Source organism: Stegostoma tigrinum, chromosome 34, assembly GCF_030684315.1.
Source record: "Stegostoma tigrinum isolate sSteTig4 chromosome 34, sSteTig4.hap1, whole genome shotgun sequence".
Lineage (NCBI taxonomy): Eukaryota > Metazoa > Chordata > Chondrichthyes > Orectolobiformes > Stegostomatidae > Stegostoma > Stegostoma tigrinum.
Window position 1 is genome coordinate 10,536,177 of NC_081387.1, and position 17,564 is coordinate 10,553,740.

The 17,564-nt window shown below is 43.4% G+C and overlaps 1 protein-coding gene across 4 annotated transcripts in view; it reads right to left on the reverse strand.

Annotated features, from left to right (window-relative positions):
* Positions 1 to 829: 829 nt before the first annotated feature.
* Positions 830 to 17,564, reverse strand: part of LOC125446558 (netrin-G1-like) — a 51,643-nt gene continuing 34,908 nt past the window's right edge. For all 4 annotated transcript variants that reach the window (XM_048520233.2, XM_048520235.2, XM_048520231.2 and 1 more), the window contains one exon: positions 830 to 2,376. In XM_048520233.2, coding sequence (XP_048376190.1) covers positions 2,147 to 2,376 — 230 coding nt within the window. In that variant the 3' untranslated portion in view covers positions 830 to 2,146. The remainder of the gene's footprint in view (positions 2,377 to 17,564) is intronic.

Consider the following 17,564-nt stretch of genomic DNA (forward strand, 5'->3'; position numbering starts at 1 on the left):
GCCTCCACTCATGTAGCCAATTTCTTTGCACTTGGGGATATGAGAACTATCTTCTCTAATAGCCCAGAAAAGGGTTGGGAATCACAAAGGGCAATTCCTGCATTCCCAATGGACCACCCAGAGGGATCGATTATTTGGAGCTTCAATTCAAAATTTATCATTGGATACTTGACATGTCCCTCCTCTACCCTACCCCTACTTCCGGAAGCTGCAGAAGCTCTGAGGAGACCGTAACGGCCCGAGGGTTTGTCCGCTTCATTTATGTAAACTGGTAATCTCGGGGGTGGTCCATTCCGGGGAATGTCCTTCAGTGGAACCAGGCCTCGCCCCTGTGACCTTTCGTGGACTTGAAAGATTCCCCACAGCAACCACCAGCATTTCTCTCCAGCTAGACCCCATAATGGGTGAGATAATACTCTGCTCAAAATCTCAGCAAGCAACATGTTCGATGACATATCGCCTGAAGATCCCTCCGAGATGGGGCAAGAGCCAAAAAGAACCAGGGAATTAGGAATATACCCCACTCCCGCCCCACAACACACACACACACACACACACACACACACACACACAAGCGGAGGTTCCTGTCCCGCTCAGTGTGGACTGTCCTAATCAAAAGTGAAGATCAATTTTCCATATCAGGGAACAAGCAAATGTTAGAACGGTGCATAAATCTTTCAAATAATCTCTTAGCCAAGCGTAGGGTGTTAAATTGTGATAACGGTAGCCTGCGGAGACATTTGTAACCTGCTGAACAATTTTATAACATTTAATCATCTGAAGTATCAGATAAAGGAGCGAAGTCAATTCTTTGAAACCAAGGAATATACGACAACAGTTCAGAAGCGATAGTGATAAAAAACCGCTCAGGTTTGAAAGAGATTCCCTCAAACCAAAAAGAGAGAAAATAAATCAATGATGATTAATGCCCCTGTCTAAGACACGATCGGTTGAAACATTTTTTTCAAGCCAGAATATCTCTTCTGTTTTATTGCAGTTAAAAGCTTTGAACCCCTTGTGAAATAATGACCTCTTTGAGTGGGCCTTTTTAATGTTGATATTGATCTCTCTCTGCACCTTCTAGGCATCTGTAGCATTGTGTCCTGCAGTTTGTTCTGTTACCCTGATGCACTTGTATAGTCCGATCTGCCTGTAAAGCACACAATACTTTTCACTCTACCTCGGCGCAGCAATTAATCAGATCGAATAAACGCAGGATCAAGTGACCTCAGTGCATGCAAAGGGGTGTCGCAGAAATAACTCACTAATACCTCACCAGTGTACTTTGTGCAGTGTAGGAGTTGCATCAGTGCACAGAAAACATCAAAAGGTTGGCCCCTGCACATTTTATTATTTTCTGTCGTGTCACAGGGTCGGAAGGAGCAGTTGAGCGAAAATCGTTCTCCCTCTTCAACACTACGTTGCGGACGGGCGATCGCCATTCGACTGCTTCGTGGAAATAGGCCGGAAAATCTCCGGGAGGCAAAGCCGCCAATTGCTGAAGAAACCCCACCCATCTCCTGTTAACTGCCTTCACTTGTACACAAAGATTGAAGGAAAAGAAAGGGAGTGAGGGAAAGAGAAGGAGCGAAGGGGGGTCTGGATGGATGGAGGGAGGGAGCAGAGAATAATTGCTACACATTGAGGCACTAAACCGACAATTTGCCTCAATGTAGGACATTCTAAAGGTAGTGTAATGAAGAACATTTCTGCCTTGCGTCTGGCCAGTATTTATCCCTTAATCTAAACCACAAGTGTGGTCATTTGACCATTTTCACACAGCGCTTTGTTGATTTGTTTTTTTTTCCAAACAGCTTCAGGATGTCCTGAGGTGAAGAAAGATTCTGCACTAAATGTCGACGGGCCGAGCGGCTGACAGTTGAGAGAATGAATTATGGGGAGCTGCCTGAGTCCCGTGAGGAGACACACAGAGTCCAGTTCCCCACCGACTGTCCATTCCTTCCTGAGATCCAATCGGCCTGGGTGACTGGGTGGGTTCAGACCTCACTTGTAGTTATCCTTTGTCGGGGATGCGGAGGTGTGGGAGGAGACAGAGGGAGGGGTGGTGCACGTTTGAATGGCATCGCAGTAAACGCTGGATTTGTCCTGCCGCTCTCCTCAGCTTTCGGGTGGTGCTGGAAGCGGCTCAGAGCAGTGGGCAGCCACGGGCAGCAGTGAGCAGCGCGGTCAGCGAGAGCAGCGCCCGGTGCAGGGAGGGCTCCCGGGCCGATTGGGAGACGCAGCCTCCCGCTCCCTTCCTGCACTGGACTTTCTCACACAGGAGCCCGGCGTAGGGAGCTGGGCACCGGCACCTCCCGTTCTCCTCACACACTCCTCCGTTCTCACACCGTGTCAGCAGGTTATCACACACTCCCCCTGCGAAAGAAAACAAAACACAGCAAGGTCAGGCCACTGGAAATCTACCCACATTATAAACTATCACCACTCTTATTTTTACAACAAACTTCCACTTGTTCAACTAACACAAGGTTTTTCAGGGTAACAAAGTCCAAGACAAAGACAGATACGGAAGAGTTAAGGTGACCGAATGCTGGGACACTGTGTTAATTTTAAGAAACTCCTTGAAGATGGAGAGATTTGGGTGAAGAAACTTCGGAGTTTAGGACGGGGACAGCTGAAGGCAGTGCGATCAATGTGAAAGCTAAAATCAAAGAAACTCCAGAGGTCAGAATTAGAGGGCTGCAGAGATTTTTGGAGATCCGCTTGATGATCCTGGGGGTTGATAAGCTGATAGAGGTATTTAAAAGTAAGAATTGAATTTTCAAATCAATGCAGTCTTCAGTTGGGAGCTTTTGTGTGCAAGAGTTGGAAAGGGTCAATGATGAGGAGGGCATTGAGCAATGCCCAATACAGTACTATTCAGTAAACTGGACCATCCTTAAGACAAGGACCTCATCATTAGACTACCAAGAAGTTTGCCCTGTCTCACTGGACCAAGTAGTCCTGTGCATCCCTCCCAGCAAAGATGATGGTAGCAGTAAATAAGAGATGGACACTTACACCAAGATGAGCTGAGGATCCATCATACAACATGGCGGTAGTGATGGGAAATGTTCATCTTGCAACTAGATAGCAATCAGTGGAAGTCTATAATTTTATCAATGGCATAAGACTGATTAATAAAGTTCAAAAACATGGGATTCAGGGAGAGCTTGGCGATTGGATACAAAATTAGCTTGATGCTAGGAGGCAGAGATGACCAGTAGTGGTGTGATTTTCTGATTGGAGGCCTGTGACCTGCGATGCTCTGCAAGAATCAGTGCTGGGTCCATTGTTGTTTGTCATTTATATAAATGATTTGGATGAAAATTTAGGAGACATGGTTAGTAAGTTAACCCTTGACATGAAAATTGGTGTTAAAGTCAATAGTGAAGAAGGTTATCTAGGATTAAGAGGGATCTTGATCAATTTGACCAATGGACTAAGGAGTGGCAGATGGAGAAAAATTTGGATAAATATGTGGTATTGCATTTTGGTAATGGGAATAAGGGCAGGACGTAGACAGTTAATTGCTTGGGTAGTGTGTTCGAACACAGAGACTCAGGCGTTCAGATACGTAGTTCTTTCAAATTTGGGTCACTTCACTGGTAGACAGAATGGTTGACAAAGTATTTCACATACTTGCCTTATTTTTCAGACCACTGAGTATTGGATTTGGGATGTCATGTTGAGATTGTACAGGACATTGGTGAAACCACTTTTGGAGTACTGTGTACAGTGCTGGCAACCCTACAGAACCAGTGCCAAGTCATAGAAACACAGAAAATAGAAGCAAGAGTGCACCATTCAGCTCTTCCAGCCTATTCTACCATTCAAAATGATCATGGCTGATCTTCTACATTTGATCGTGCTTTCTCCCCATACTCTTTGATCCTTTAACCCTAAGAATTATGCCTAATCCTTTTTGAAAATGATAGAAACATTGAAAATGGAATGATGTTAAGGTGTCAGTATTGGACTGGGGTGGACAAGGTCAGAATCTTTAAATCTTTAATCAGTTAGAAGGTTTTAATTGATTAATATGTATCTGACTTGAAATAAATTGGGGAGTTACATAAACATATTAATCAATTAAAACTTATAACTGATTGAAGCATCTTAGGTTTGTTTAATACATCCTCATCAGTGGTGCAACTTTTGTTCCTTTACTTATAAATTCTGTGTCTGATTCCACCTCCCTCACTAACACCTGAAGGAGGAGTGAGGCTCCAAAAGCTTGTGCTTTCAAATAAGCCTGTTGGACTATAACCTGGTGTCATGTGATTTCTGACCTTGAAAATAGAAGCAAGAGTAAACCATTGGTAAAAGCTCAACCAGAGATTGATCATGCGATGAAGACTCTGTGGGTGAAGGTAGAATCTCCTGTGGGCAGGAGAAAATATGAGAAACAAAAAATACAATTCACAGGCTGGAATGTGTAAAAGAAGACAAATGACTGACAGTCTTACAGTTAGGAGTGGGCATTGCTGTCTTGGTGAGTGGGCACGAAATGGCACAGGTACAGTATAGGAAATCAAAATCAAAGAAGTTTTTTGTTTACAAAGTTATAATTAATTTGGAGACTTTCCAATGCCAGAATTGAACAGATCTCATAAAGCCACTGTACCTGGAAGACAGCTGGATGACATCAGGTGATGTTCTAGCATGAAAGTCAGCTACTTATGTATATAATGCCACAGTAACATAGGCACACATAGAACATAGACTATATCTAAGTCTGAGGTATCAGAATGCACACTGTTAGTGCTGCTGATAAACTTCAAGAGATCTCTCTCTCTCTCTCTCTCAACAAGAACCTTGCTCAACTCTTCTTTCAGAGATAGCAGGAACTGCAGGTGCTGGAGAATCTGAGATAACAAGGTGCAGAGCTGGATGAACACAGCAGGCCAAACAGCATCAGAGGAGCAGGAAGGCCCCTGCTCCTCTGATGCTGCTTGGCCTGCTATGTTCAACCAGCTCTGCACCTTGTTATCTTGGCTCTTCTTTCAAGTGTTACATGAGCTAACATATAGGGAAGCACTTAGATCACACAATTCTGGCAGTGTTTTTTCTACCCTAAGAAAACCACATCAAAGTCTAACAGAATAAGACAGATCGGGGACCACTGAAGCTGCAGGAAAGGTGCAAGATCCATTATTGAACACCACAGCAAAGGTAAGGAGAATTTATTAAACCATAGTCATTGGGACTATCCAGGAATAAAAAAAACATTAACAGGAATTATGAGCAGAGTTACAGACAGGGGAAATCATCTTGAAAAATCCATTTAAGAAACAGAACTAATATTACAGAGGCAAAAAGAGGGGCGTTGTTTTGGTACAACTGGTAAGAGCAATGGGATTGTTTATTGAAGCCGCAGGCAGTGGAATTAATATGGTTCAGCTTTTAAGGAAACAGGAATCATTTATAAAAGCCATGATACATGGGACTCATAGAAAATTCATGTAACAGGCAGGCATCATCTATTTTACTTGCAGGAAGCAGGACTCCAACTTTTTCAGTACAAGAGGATGGACAAGCTTCCAGGACAGAAGTATCCTGACAAGTTAAGGGCCTTCAAAGGAAGGAAAATAAGTGATCCAAGGAGGAAGACATGGCTGCAAAGATAATGCTGGATATTCTGAGGAGTGACAGTCTACCACATCACTCCATTTTTGCAAAAGGGGAGAGATCTGCATTTCTGACAGGAAATTCTGAACAATGCTCCCTCAGATATGCAGAATGGTGCTTCCATTTTCGTTCATCAGTCAGGGAGCGGGAGAAGAGGTGGTTTCAAACTGCATCCCCTCCTGATGACAGTCTGCTGTCACATTCTGAAACATGAAGATCAAGAATGACAGACAGCCGTTTTGAGAAGCTGCTGTGAAACAGTTAAGTGCCTAAGGGAAGTGTGAGGTTAGGGTGCCAAGAGTGCTGGATGCCACTGGGTTAGAAGCCAGGATACCAGATGAATACAGTGTGAACTGGATGGGGAAAAATTGATAGGTGCCAGGGTGGAGAAAATTGAATAGGAGAAGGTGGTGGGATGCTATTTGGGTAGGGTAGAAGATGGGGAGAATGCCAGATTGTTACAGGATAGAGTTCCAGTTGATAGATGGCATGGTGGCAAAGGAACTAAGTAAGTTATGAGTATTTAAGATAGGTCAGGTAAGCTGCGAGAAATCAGATTTGGTGGGCACAGAGATGGTAAGTGTCAAGTTGGTCGGGGGAGATTGGTAGTGCGTGGCAGGGGACTGGACTCTGATTGGGGTTGGCAACAGGCTTAGCAGGTCTGGACCTGCGAGTAACCTAAGTGGGGAAAGGATCTGAAGCAGGACAAAAGGTTTCAGCTCCCAAAGACTGAAGTACAGTTCTGATATAAGATAAAGGGGGATCAGGTAATGGGCCGGAGTTGGGGGGGGGGTGCGGTATGTGGTGCGGTGGTGGAGGTTTGATTGTCGCAATGGGGAAGGGGGGATCTGTTCCAGTGGTGGGGGTGTGGAATTGTGTCCAAATCTGACGAATGGAGGTGTTGAGTCCTCGGGAGCAAAATGGATGTCAGATCAGTGTCTGGTGGGAGTGTAAGTGGTCCAGGAGAGATGTAGTTGGGAGCTCGAGGAGGTAATTATGAAGTCAGTTGAAATGTTTACTCAGGAGCTAAACTATGTATTTAATAGATAAATGTTTCCTGATAGTTATTTCCTTAATTTGATCAGAACCCTCTCACTTCTTTGTCGGCTCATTGTGCACTCGAAGAAAGCATTGTCAGCCTTAAGCTGCTCTGTATAGTGATTGGCATTTGGCCCGGACATGGCAGAGACGTCTAAATTGGTGCTTGTACTTTGTGAGCAGGCACCTAGAGGTTCTGATAGATGGGTCAATGCAGAGGAGGGTCACCCTCAGAGACCTTCGTCTCTCTGCCAAGATGAGTGCTCTTTCTTTCCTACCTCACACTTACTCTATCATTGCTATTCCACACAGCCCCATCAAGGCTGAATTCCTGCCACTCTTACTACTGCAAACGACACGTGTTCTCATTCCTGTGCACCCACCTTAACACCCAACATCACTAACCTCGCAGGAACAAATTACTGCAAGTGCTGGAATTTGTACCAAAAACAACAAAGGCTGGAGATCACAGCAGGTCAGACAGCATCCGTGGAGAAAGAAGAAGCTAATATTTCGAGTCGAGGCAACTCTTCATCGGAGCACCATCAGCCCTGATGAAGAGTCGTCTAAACTCAACACATTAGTTGCTTGTCCTGCATGGATGGTGTCTGACCCGCTGTGATCTCCAGCATTTGTTGTTTTCATCACCAACCCTGAATGCCCCATAAGCAAGCCTGTTCACTCACTTGGGACAACTTACCTATTTTTTTCCAATTTGGCCCATCAAAAGTATCTGTGCACCCATTTACCTCTCATTCAATCACTGCCTCCCTCAAAAGACAGGAGAAAACAGCCCAAAATAGAGCAGTGAAACTCCAGATAGATGGCCAGATATTCAACTGCTCGCCCCTAATAAAGATTGACTCGTGACCAGTGGTTGACTAACTGTGTCCAAACCCCTGAACTGGTATCAAAAGCTGCCTTTTACTTGGTGTGATGAAAGCCCTCTGACTGAAGGCCGTCTCCAATCACAAAACCAGAAAAAAGACTGATTCCTGCCTTTGTATCTGCACGGAACAGCAAAGAAAGACAAAAGTGCTGTGAACCTGACAGCTTTGCCTGAGGGGGGGCAAACTTCAAAAAGCAAAGGTAAGGCTTGGGAGCTTTGAGAATCCAGGTGCGTTAAAAGCAAGTGAGCATGAAGATAGCAAAGGAACAGCCCTGAGGTGCAGCCTGGTCCAGTCTGTGAGCAGAGTGCCTATCTGTGTGAGGGTGCCTGTCTCTCTGCAGAAAGTGTCCTTGCAGCAGCATTTCAATGCTACTTACCGGTACACCTCTGCAAGTTAAGCACTAAAGTGCAGAAGCATTGTTCAAGTGTGTCGTAGTTGTGCTGTAAGAATTCAGAGATGCTGGCAAGCAGTTCATGTAGTTGCTACCCTGGAGCACATCCTGTAATATCATTGCTGGATGTCCAACGCGGTAGCCCAGGGGAACAAGCAGTGAGCAGAAACCTCCAGTGATATCCGTGTCTAGAACTGTCAATGTCTAGTGTCCTCGTAGCGCATGGTAAGATACCAAGGAGGTGATATTCAGTATTAGTTCTGCTGTTAATGGGCAATAACTCCCTTTCACAGGCAGCTCGCAAACAGGAAGGTGGCCAGAATTTAGGAAAAGAAGCTTGTTTCCTCCCGACATTGCGATAGACCTGGCTGGAGTCCAAACGTGCTTCTCCCAAATTTGTCACAATAGCCCGTTTCATTCAAGCTCCTGTAAGGTTCCATTTCGGAGCCAGTGACAGGACTGTGCGGCAAGGGCACCTCGTGGCAACAAGTGGTGCCCAGTGCCTTGTCTCCTGCACACAACATATCCCTTTTTTTGGAGGCAATGGTGAGAAAATGCATGAGTTTTGGAGGTAGATAGCCATTTCGATCACCAGATGTCCTGCACTCAAATGAAATTGCTGCCTGACTGCATTATTGAGCCAGGGTGTACGGATTAGACTTGTTACGTTGGCATAGAGTCTATGGTCAATAAATAGAAGGGAGGGTCAGATAGGGAACATGAGAAACCATGAGAGAAGGGCTGACATGATGGAGGATGCATTCAAGGTGGGGTGGCATGGATGGGGCAAGAGGAGTGTGTAAGAGTAAGAAGTGAGAATGCTTTGAGCAGTGAAAGCTGGAGAAACAATTTATCATTTTACTTTACCTTTCGGACACAGTGCCCAGTTCCCTGAGATAGTCATTTTGCCCTGCCCACCTCAGAAAATGCTGAGTCAACAGGCTCTTCCCAACTCAATTGATTGGCCCGATTCCCATTCCAGGCCACTTCCCAAGATCAAAATTGGGAAATGCAGATCATCACTTTTCGAGGTTGAGTTTGCCAAAGTTGGACATTCTCCTACCTCTGTGCCCCCACCCAAGTCCTGATATTTGGGATTCAGACCACTTTCAGAAGATGTACCAGAGTATGACACAATGATAGTTCAAGGCGTTGCCAGGATTGGAGGGTTTGAGCTAAGGACGGAGGCTGTCTAGGCTGGGGGTATTTTCCCTGTGGACAGTGACTTATAGAGGTTTATAAAATCATGAGGTCATGGAGAGGGTGAATCACCAAGGTCTTTACCCCAGGGTAGGAGACTCTAAAACTAGAGGGAATAAGTTTAAGGCAAAAGGGGAAAGATATAGCAGAGAGATCTCTGTGTCCATGTGCATAGATCCCTGAAAGTTGCCACCTAGGTTGATAGGGTTGTTAGGAAGCCGTTATGGTGTGTTGGGTTTTATTGGTAGAGGGATTGCGTTTTGGAGCCATGAAGTCATGTTGCAGCTGTACAAATCTCTGGTGTGGCCACACTTGGAGTATTGCGTACAGTTCTGGTTGCCGCATTATAGGAAGGATGTGGAAGCTTTGGAAAGGATGCAGAGGAGATTTACCAAGATGTTGCCTGGTATGGAGGGAAGGTCTTGTGAGGTAAGGCTGAGGGATTTGAGGCTGTTTTCATTAGAAGGAAGGAGGTTAAGAGGCGACTTAATAGAGACATACAGGATGATCAGAGGATTAGATAGGGTGGACAGTGACAGCCATTTTCCTTGGATGGTGATGGCTAGCACAAAGGGACATAGCTTTAAATTGAAGGGTGATAGATATAGGACAGATGTCAGAGGTAGGTTCTTCACTCAGAGTAGTAAGGGTCAGGAATGCCCAGCCTGCAACAGTTGTAGACTTGCCAACTTTAAGGGCATGTAAATGGTCATTTGGATAAACATTTGGATGATAATGGAATAGTGTAGGTTAGATGGGCTTCAGATTGGTTTCACAGGTCAGCGCAACATCGAGGGCCGAAGGGCCTGTACGGCGCTCTAATGTTTTATGTTCTATGTTCTATATAAAAGAGGCCTAAGGGGATTCTTTTTTTTCCACACAGAGGGTGGGGCATGTATGGATTGAACAGAAGTGGTGAAGGCTGGTACAATTACAACATTTAAAAGTCAAAAGGATACATGAGTCGAAAGAGTATAGAGGAATGTGGGCCAAATACTGGTAAATGGGACTAGATTAATTTACAATATGTGGTCAGCATGGACAAGACGGACAAAAAGGTCTGTTTCCATGCTGTCAATTCGATGACTGTACTGGTCAAAAAGCCACTCAAACACAATGAAGTTCATGAAGTAGAACAGGTAACAGTGGAAAAAGAACCAATGGTATTCCTGGTCGAACCATTGCAGGAGGATATTTAAATCAAGGACATTTCATTAATTTTGTGTTCTCAGATAGCACACTCTGGGTGAAAAATAAAACACTGTTTATAGTCCACAACATAGCTCACAAGGAATACCATTTAACAACAATGGTATGTTACAAGCAACTCGGCGACATAACACATTTCAGATCGTAGAGCATGTACACAAACTTCAGAATAAAAACTGTACCCTCTTGAGCATGAAATTCTGTATTCACTTCAACCTTCTTCAAATGGCAGAAAAAGAAATCGGTACAAATCAGTAACATTTTGGAAATGGTCACTTTGGCTCAACATTAAATCTCATTTTAAGTTTAGCAAGATGAGTTCAGACTAGTTCCACCATTTCCATATTTTACTGTTGTTGCCTCCGGTTCAAGTCAAGAAAGAAAATACTGATTTATTCAAAATTGGAAAGTAACAATGTGACACTTCTGCTTATAAAGGGAGGGAGACAGAAAGTGGGAATCTAAAGACCAATTAGCCTAAAGCTGAGGCCCATTTATATGAAAGAAATGGAGGGATGTTTAGAAAAGCTTAATGCAATCAAATAGCATCGAATGAAAAGATGAAATGAAATGTTTATTTCTTTGAGCATAATGACAAGCAGAGTTTATAAAGTAGAACTGGTAGAGGTCTTGTGTTTGGATTTCCAGAAGGTGCCACATGAAAGATTATTGCACAGTTCTGAGGATAATTTATTAGCATGGATGGAGTATTGGTTAACACAGACAGGTTAGAGAATCAGCATTAATGTGTCTTTTCCAGGTTAGAAAAATGCAAGTATTGCAGTGCCACAAGGATCAGTCATGACCCTCAATTATTTACTGGTTACATTAATGATTTCAAGTTAGGGCGGAGTTTAATGTCTCCAAATTTGCTGATTATACAAAAATAGGTGGGGGTTCGCTGACATGTTATGACGAGGCCGTAAGGAACCTGTTAAAGGCAATTCAGTGAATGGGTAAAAACTTGGTAGATGGAGGTTACATGTGCAAAATCACACACATTGTTAGGAAGAATCAAAAGGCAGACTATTATTTAAATGGATAGAGACCAAAAAAGAAGGATGTGAGTGATCTTGTGTATGAATTTATAAAATAATTGTACACTGATGCAGTAAGCAATTAAGAAGGTAAATTGATTTTTGTCCTTTATGTTGGTGAGTTGGAATTCAAAAACTATACAGTGTCGCAGAGAATTCACCTTGAGTCTTCTGCAGTTTTAGTCCCCAATTTAAGAGGCGATATCCTGGTATTGGAAGTATTTCAAAATTGATTCACTAGTGATTCACTAGTTTGATTGTTTGATCTCCAGGGTCTCCTTTCGTATGGAATGAGTAACTATTTATGTGGCCAGCGAAAGTAGAGCCCAGGATAATTCACACACAAAAAGCCTCTTTGTTTTACCCCACAGTATCTCTATTGTCAGATGCAGAGTGAATCCTGTTCACAGAAACTGGGGTGTAGTGAGACAGGTGAAGAACTGGTGCTGGAAGAGTCACTGAGCTCAACAGACCACCTAATACTGATTCCTTCAGATGGCATGACAGACATATGAAGAGTGATATCATTGATTAGGATGATAAACATTGGAGTTTAGAAGAATGAGGGTGGATCTTATTGAAATTTATAAAACCTGAACAGCGCTAAAGAGGATAAACACAGCAAAAGGATATCCTCAATTACCAGGGAGCCCAGAATCAGGCAGTTACAGTCAAAGAATATAGCATAGGCATTTATAAATGAGATGAGGAGACATTTTTCACCCGAAGAGTGGTGAGCCATTGAAGATACTTTGCCACAGAATTCAGTTGAGACCAGAACATTGAATATTTTAAAGAAAGCATTGACATTGTTCTTAGCGCTAAAGAGATCAAAACGTACAAGGTGATGATGGGAAGGGACTAATTGAATTATAGGATAAGCCATGATCATGTTGAATGCCTTCGTAGACTCGAAGGGCTGAATGGTCTACTCCTACTCCTATTTTCTACATTTCTCCTAAGAATATCCTGGTAAACATTTAATCAGACAGCCTGCAACACTGTCTATATTCAGCATCAGTATAGTAACAGTAGACAAATCTCACAAGGTGGTGCACAGCCTGCAGAAATAGGACATCACGCAAATGTACACACACACACACACACATACACACCATGATCATTCACAATCTCACCAGCAGAAACTGTGACCCAAGACACAGGACAGTCAGACTGGAGCAAATCTCCAACATTTAAACAGCTTCAATCCTCCAAAAAATTAACATAGCCCATGCCCCAAACTATGTATAAAATCTTTATGAGGCCAGAAAAAGTATAGCAAGCATGAGGTTAATCACCAGAAAGTCAATTTCAAATAAAAGATGTTCCGTTAAATTAGCATCGACCTTTGTCTAGACCACCTTTGGAGCACCTCATCTGCCACACTGTAGAAACCATATAGATGCAATGGAGGAGGTGCCAACGAAGATTCACAAGAATGTTGCCATACCTGAGAGGCTCTGCCTATCATAAAAGGCTGAACCAGTTGGTGCTCTTTCCTTTGAATGAGAAGGCTGAGGTGTTACCTGAGAAAAACCTTAAAAGCTATGATCAGGTTTTGAGTGTGGGGAAGCAGTTTCCAATGATCAGCACGGTGGTGCAGTGGTTAGCACTTCAGTCTCACACTGCCAGAGATGTGCGTTCAATTCCACCCTGAAGTGACTGTCTGCATGGAATTTGCACATTCCCCCGTGTCTGCATGGGTTTTCTTCAGGTGCTCTGGTTTCCTCCCACAGTCCAAAGATGTGTGAGTTAGGCAGATTAGCCATACTAAATTGCCCACAGCGTCACTTTTCCATGGGTAGTATACTGATAGAAAATGTGTGGTTACATGGATAAGGCAGGGAGTGTGTCTGGGTGGGATGCTCTTTGGAGGTTCGGTGTGGACTTGATGGGCTAAATGGCCCGCTTGCACATTGTAGGGACCCTGTGAGTTGTGAGGGAGATATAAATTATGTAGTATAAATATAACTTAGGTAATCATAAGTCCAGTTGGGAAGTTAGAAGAAACTCCTTCATCGAGAGAGTTGTGAGAATGTGTGATATGCTAACACAAGCTGCACTTGAGGCAAATTGCAGGGATGCATTTAAGGGGAAACTGGACAAACAGAGAAAGATCACTGTATAGATACGCATTTTTGCTTTCTCTCTCTCTATCTCTAGCTCTGTCTCCACAAGAAAACAGTCTTATTGTTTGAGAGCTCCTACCTTGCTTTGGGTTTTTGCCCTGAAGGGAGGAGCTGCTTGACCATGTGTGAGTCTGCTTTGCATCAGCTGCATGCGTCAGGAGAAAGCAGCAGTTATTAATCACAGCCAGAAAATAACGCCTGGCCTGTGTACAACATGTGTGCCACACAACAATACGTATATAAACATGCACTGTAAGACCGCCGGAGAGACAAGCTGCCATTTCCATCTCCAACTCATAATCTATCAGATAAAAGTTGACGCTGAAATATGGCAGAGATGTCAGGACAGCCGCCCAGAATTTTGCTCAAAGAGGGAGATTTTAAGGAGTGTTTTAGAAGAGGAGAGAGGGGGTAAAGGGATGGAGACATTTAGGTCGGGTGTGGACTAGGCAGCTGAAAGCATAGGTCCCAATCCATTCCTACTCGTGTCATGCTTCTGGCTAATCTGTGAAGTTATAATCACTCCCAGTCAAGGTGGAAAGTTAAGAAAGATTTTGGTCAGTGAGAGAAATTAATATCATTTTATTTGTTATGTGGAATCTTTGTCATTCTCCATCAAGGTGAGTATGACCAGTTTCCGTCAATGTGGGCAAGTTATGGACACTGCTAGTCAGTATGTCACTCGCCATTTTGGACAGTTCTGGTCATCATGGTGAGTTTGCGGGTTATGATTACTCTTAGTCTGTGTCAGGAGCTCAGGTCACTCCTGGTCAGTGTGGGGACTTACAATCACACTGGGTGAGCATTGAGATTTACGATAATTTCTCATTAGCTTTTGTGAATTTGGCCACACCTCATCAATATGGGTATTGGGTTCAAAGTAACGGTAGTTCAGATTGAGATGGATAGCATGCAAAGTGTTAAATAAACATGAATGAGTTGATAGAACAAACGGGAACAGAGATTAACAGATTGAGAATGATTCCAGTTCCCATTTCTGTATCTGGGATAATAAAATGAAATCTGCATTGAGATTCAGTTGATTATTAATGGGATAGTAGCAGGACATTCAGAAAATTACAATACAAGCAAGCAGAGACAATGTGGTTTTCTGAAAGCACAGTAGTGTTTGATAGTTTTTTAAAGCATTCTTTGAAGATACAACAAGATGATAGTTCAAGAGGAACAAATAAATAGTCATAGAACCCCTACAGTCTGGAAGCAGGCCATTCAGCCCACACCAAACCTCTAAAGAGCACCCCACTCCTCTAACCTATAACCCCACATTCCCTATGGCTAACCCACCTAACCTACTTATCTCTGGACACATGGGGCAATTTAGCATGGCAAAATCCACATGACCTGCACATCTTTGGACTGTGGGAGGAAACCAAAGCACCCAAAGGAAACTCATCAAGAAACAAGGAGAACGTGCAAATTTGACACGGACAGTCGACCGAGGGTGGAATTGAACCTGGGCAGTGGCTCTGTGAGATTGTAGTGATAGCCGCTAAGCTACTGTACTGCCACCACTGAACCACCATGCGCCGTGTGTTTAGATTTCCAAAGCACATTCACTAACATGACATGTAAAAAGTGAATATACAAGATAAAAACTTATACTTTTGAGCATATTATGTTAACATGGAAAAGAGGAGGACTGGCTAACTAACAGGAAAGAAAAATTTGGAATAATTAGGTAGTTTTCAGGTTTGAAAATTGCAATATATTAAGTGCCATTGGATCAGTGCTGGGTCCTCAATCGTCTATGATCTATTCTAATGGCATGAAGAAGGCAAGGACTGTATTTCTGCCAAATTTGCTGACAATGCAAAGGTAGGAAGCCAAGTTCTAAGGAAACTATAAAGACCTCGATTTATGACATGATGGAAAGGGTATGCCCATGAAGGCACTGCCAGAAGGACTGGGGAGTCCCAAATCATGACTCGAAAACCCAGTGTTTCTCATTTTCTGGTCAACAACTTGACACGTGCACAGTTCTCTGCAGCAGGAATAGAGTCAAATAGAGTCATAAAGCCATAGAGTTGTACAGCATGGATCCTCCCGTCCAAGTCATCCATGCTGACCATGTATCCTAAATTAATCTAGACGCATTTGCCAGCGTTTGGCCCATATCCCTCTAAACACTTAGTATTTGTGTACCTATCCCAATGCCTTTCAAATGTTGTGATGGTACTAGCCTCCACCACTTCCTTTGAAAGCTCATTCCATATAACCACCACCATCTGCATGAAAATGTTACCCCTTAAGTCCCTTTTAAATCTTTTCCCTTTCACCTTAATGCTATGCTCTCTAGTTTTGGGAATAAAGGACCTTGGTTATTCACCCTGTTCATGCCCTTCATCATTTTATAAATCTTTATAAGATCACCCCTCAGCCTCAGATGCTCCAAGGAAAATAGCCCCAGATGATTTAGCTTCTCCTTAAAGTGCAAACCCACCACCCCATCCTTGTAAATATTTTCTGCACCATTTCAAGATTAGCAATATATTTCCTAGAGCAAGGAGACGAGAATTGAATGCAGCATTCCAGAAGTGGCTTCACCAATGCCCTGTACAGCTACAAAATGACATTCCAACTCTTATACACAATGCACTAACCAATGAAGGCAAGTGTTTCTAATGCCTTCTTCACTTCCCTGTTGAACTGCAACTCCATCTTCAAGGAACTAAGAACCTGCACCCCAAGGTCTCTTCGCTCGGCATTACCCATCAGGATCCTACCATTAAGTAGATTAGTGCTGCCCTGATTTACCTTACCAAAATACAACTCTTCTGGTTTATCTAAATGAAACTCGATCTCTAACTTCTCAGCCCATCGGATCAAGGTCCCATTGTACTCTGAGATAACCTTCTTCCCTGACCACACTATCACCGATTTTGGTGTCATCTACAAACTTACTGATGATTCCTCCCATACTCACATCCAAATCATTTGTACAAATGGCAAACAGCAATGGACCCAGCAGCGATCCTTGCAACAGTCGGTCATAGGCTTCCGGTCTGAAAAATGATCAGCTAACCCCTCTGATATGAGGCTTTGAAGTACCTGGGCTTTGGAACTGGAGTGTGCAGATCAGACCAATTAAGGATAGGTCCACACTCAGTTTATTTCTTTTTGATCATCTTTCTCTTTGAAGAGATGATAGCCCCCTGCAGATACGCACATCATGGAGGTGGTGGTCAGGAGTTGTTTTGGCAAGAGTCAGTTAACAGGGGTTAGATATCTGTTTTTGAGTTCAGATGCCCTTTGAGGCAGTCGTTCGTGAAGAAGGTTGTCCAGAGAAGGTTCACAAACAATTCAGAACTGTCCAGCTTGTCAAGAGGAATCGACAAACACCAAATATAAAAATGTGTATTTGTGAATGAAAGTGATCTTACTCAAGAGAATGTAGACTGCAATTTAGATATTTAAGTAAGATGATGATGTCTTTTCTCCTGTGTTCAAGGAAACTTGTGAATATTCAATGAGATGGCATGGTAGATGTAGGAGAAAAGCTGCTCGGTAGAAATAGTCGATAAGTTGGCATAGGAACATAGGAACAGGAGTAGGCCATTCAGCCCCACAAACCTGTTCCACCATTCAATGAGATCATGGCTGATCTGTGGCCTAACTCTATATGAGAGACCATTGGAGATGGTAGAAGTTCATAGGTTATGATGGATGGAGCATACAGAGAGAGTGTGGTGACAGTTGATGGTATGGTTCTATTTTAATCTCAGGTTTTGAACTTTGACCGTGGCACGAGAGAATTTGCGCAGGCTTTCCATCCAGCCCCACCTCAAGAATTGGCTAGCCTTTAGGTCAATCCTGGGTCAGCTGCCCCTATGGACCAAAAATGTTGGAATTCCAGACTGGTCATCTTTAAAGATCTGGCTTGTGAAGCCAAACTTTTTCCAGACTTTCTGCATCCACCCCACCTGTAAAAAAAAATCAAGGCCCAGGAACATAAACAAAGTTGCTGGAAAAGGTCAGGAGATCTGGCAGCATCTGTGAAGGCAATAAACAGAGTGACCCA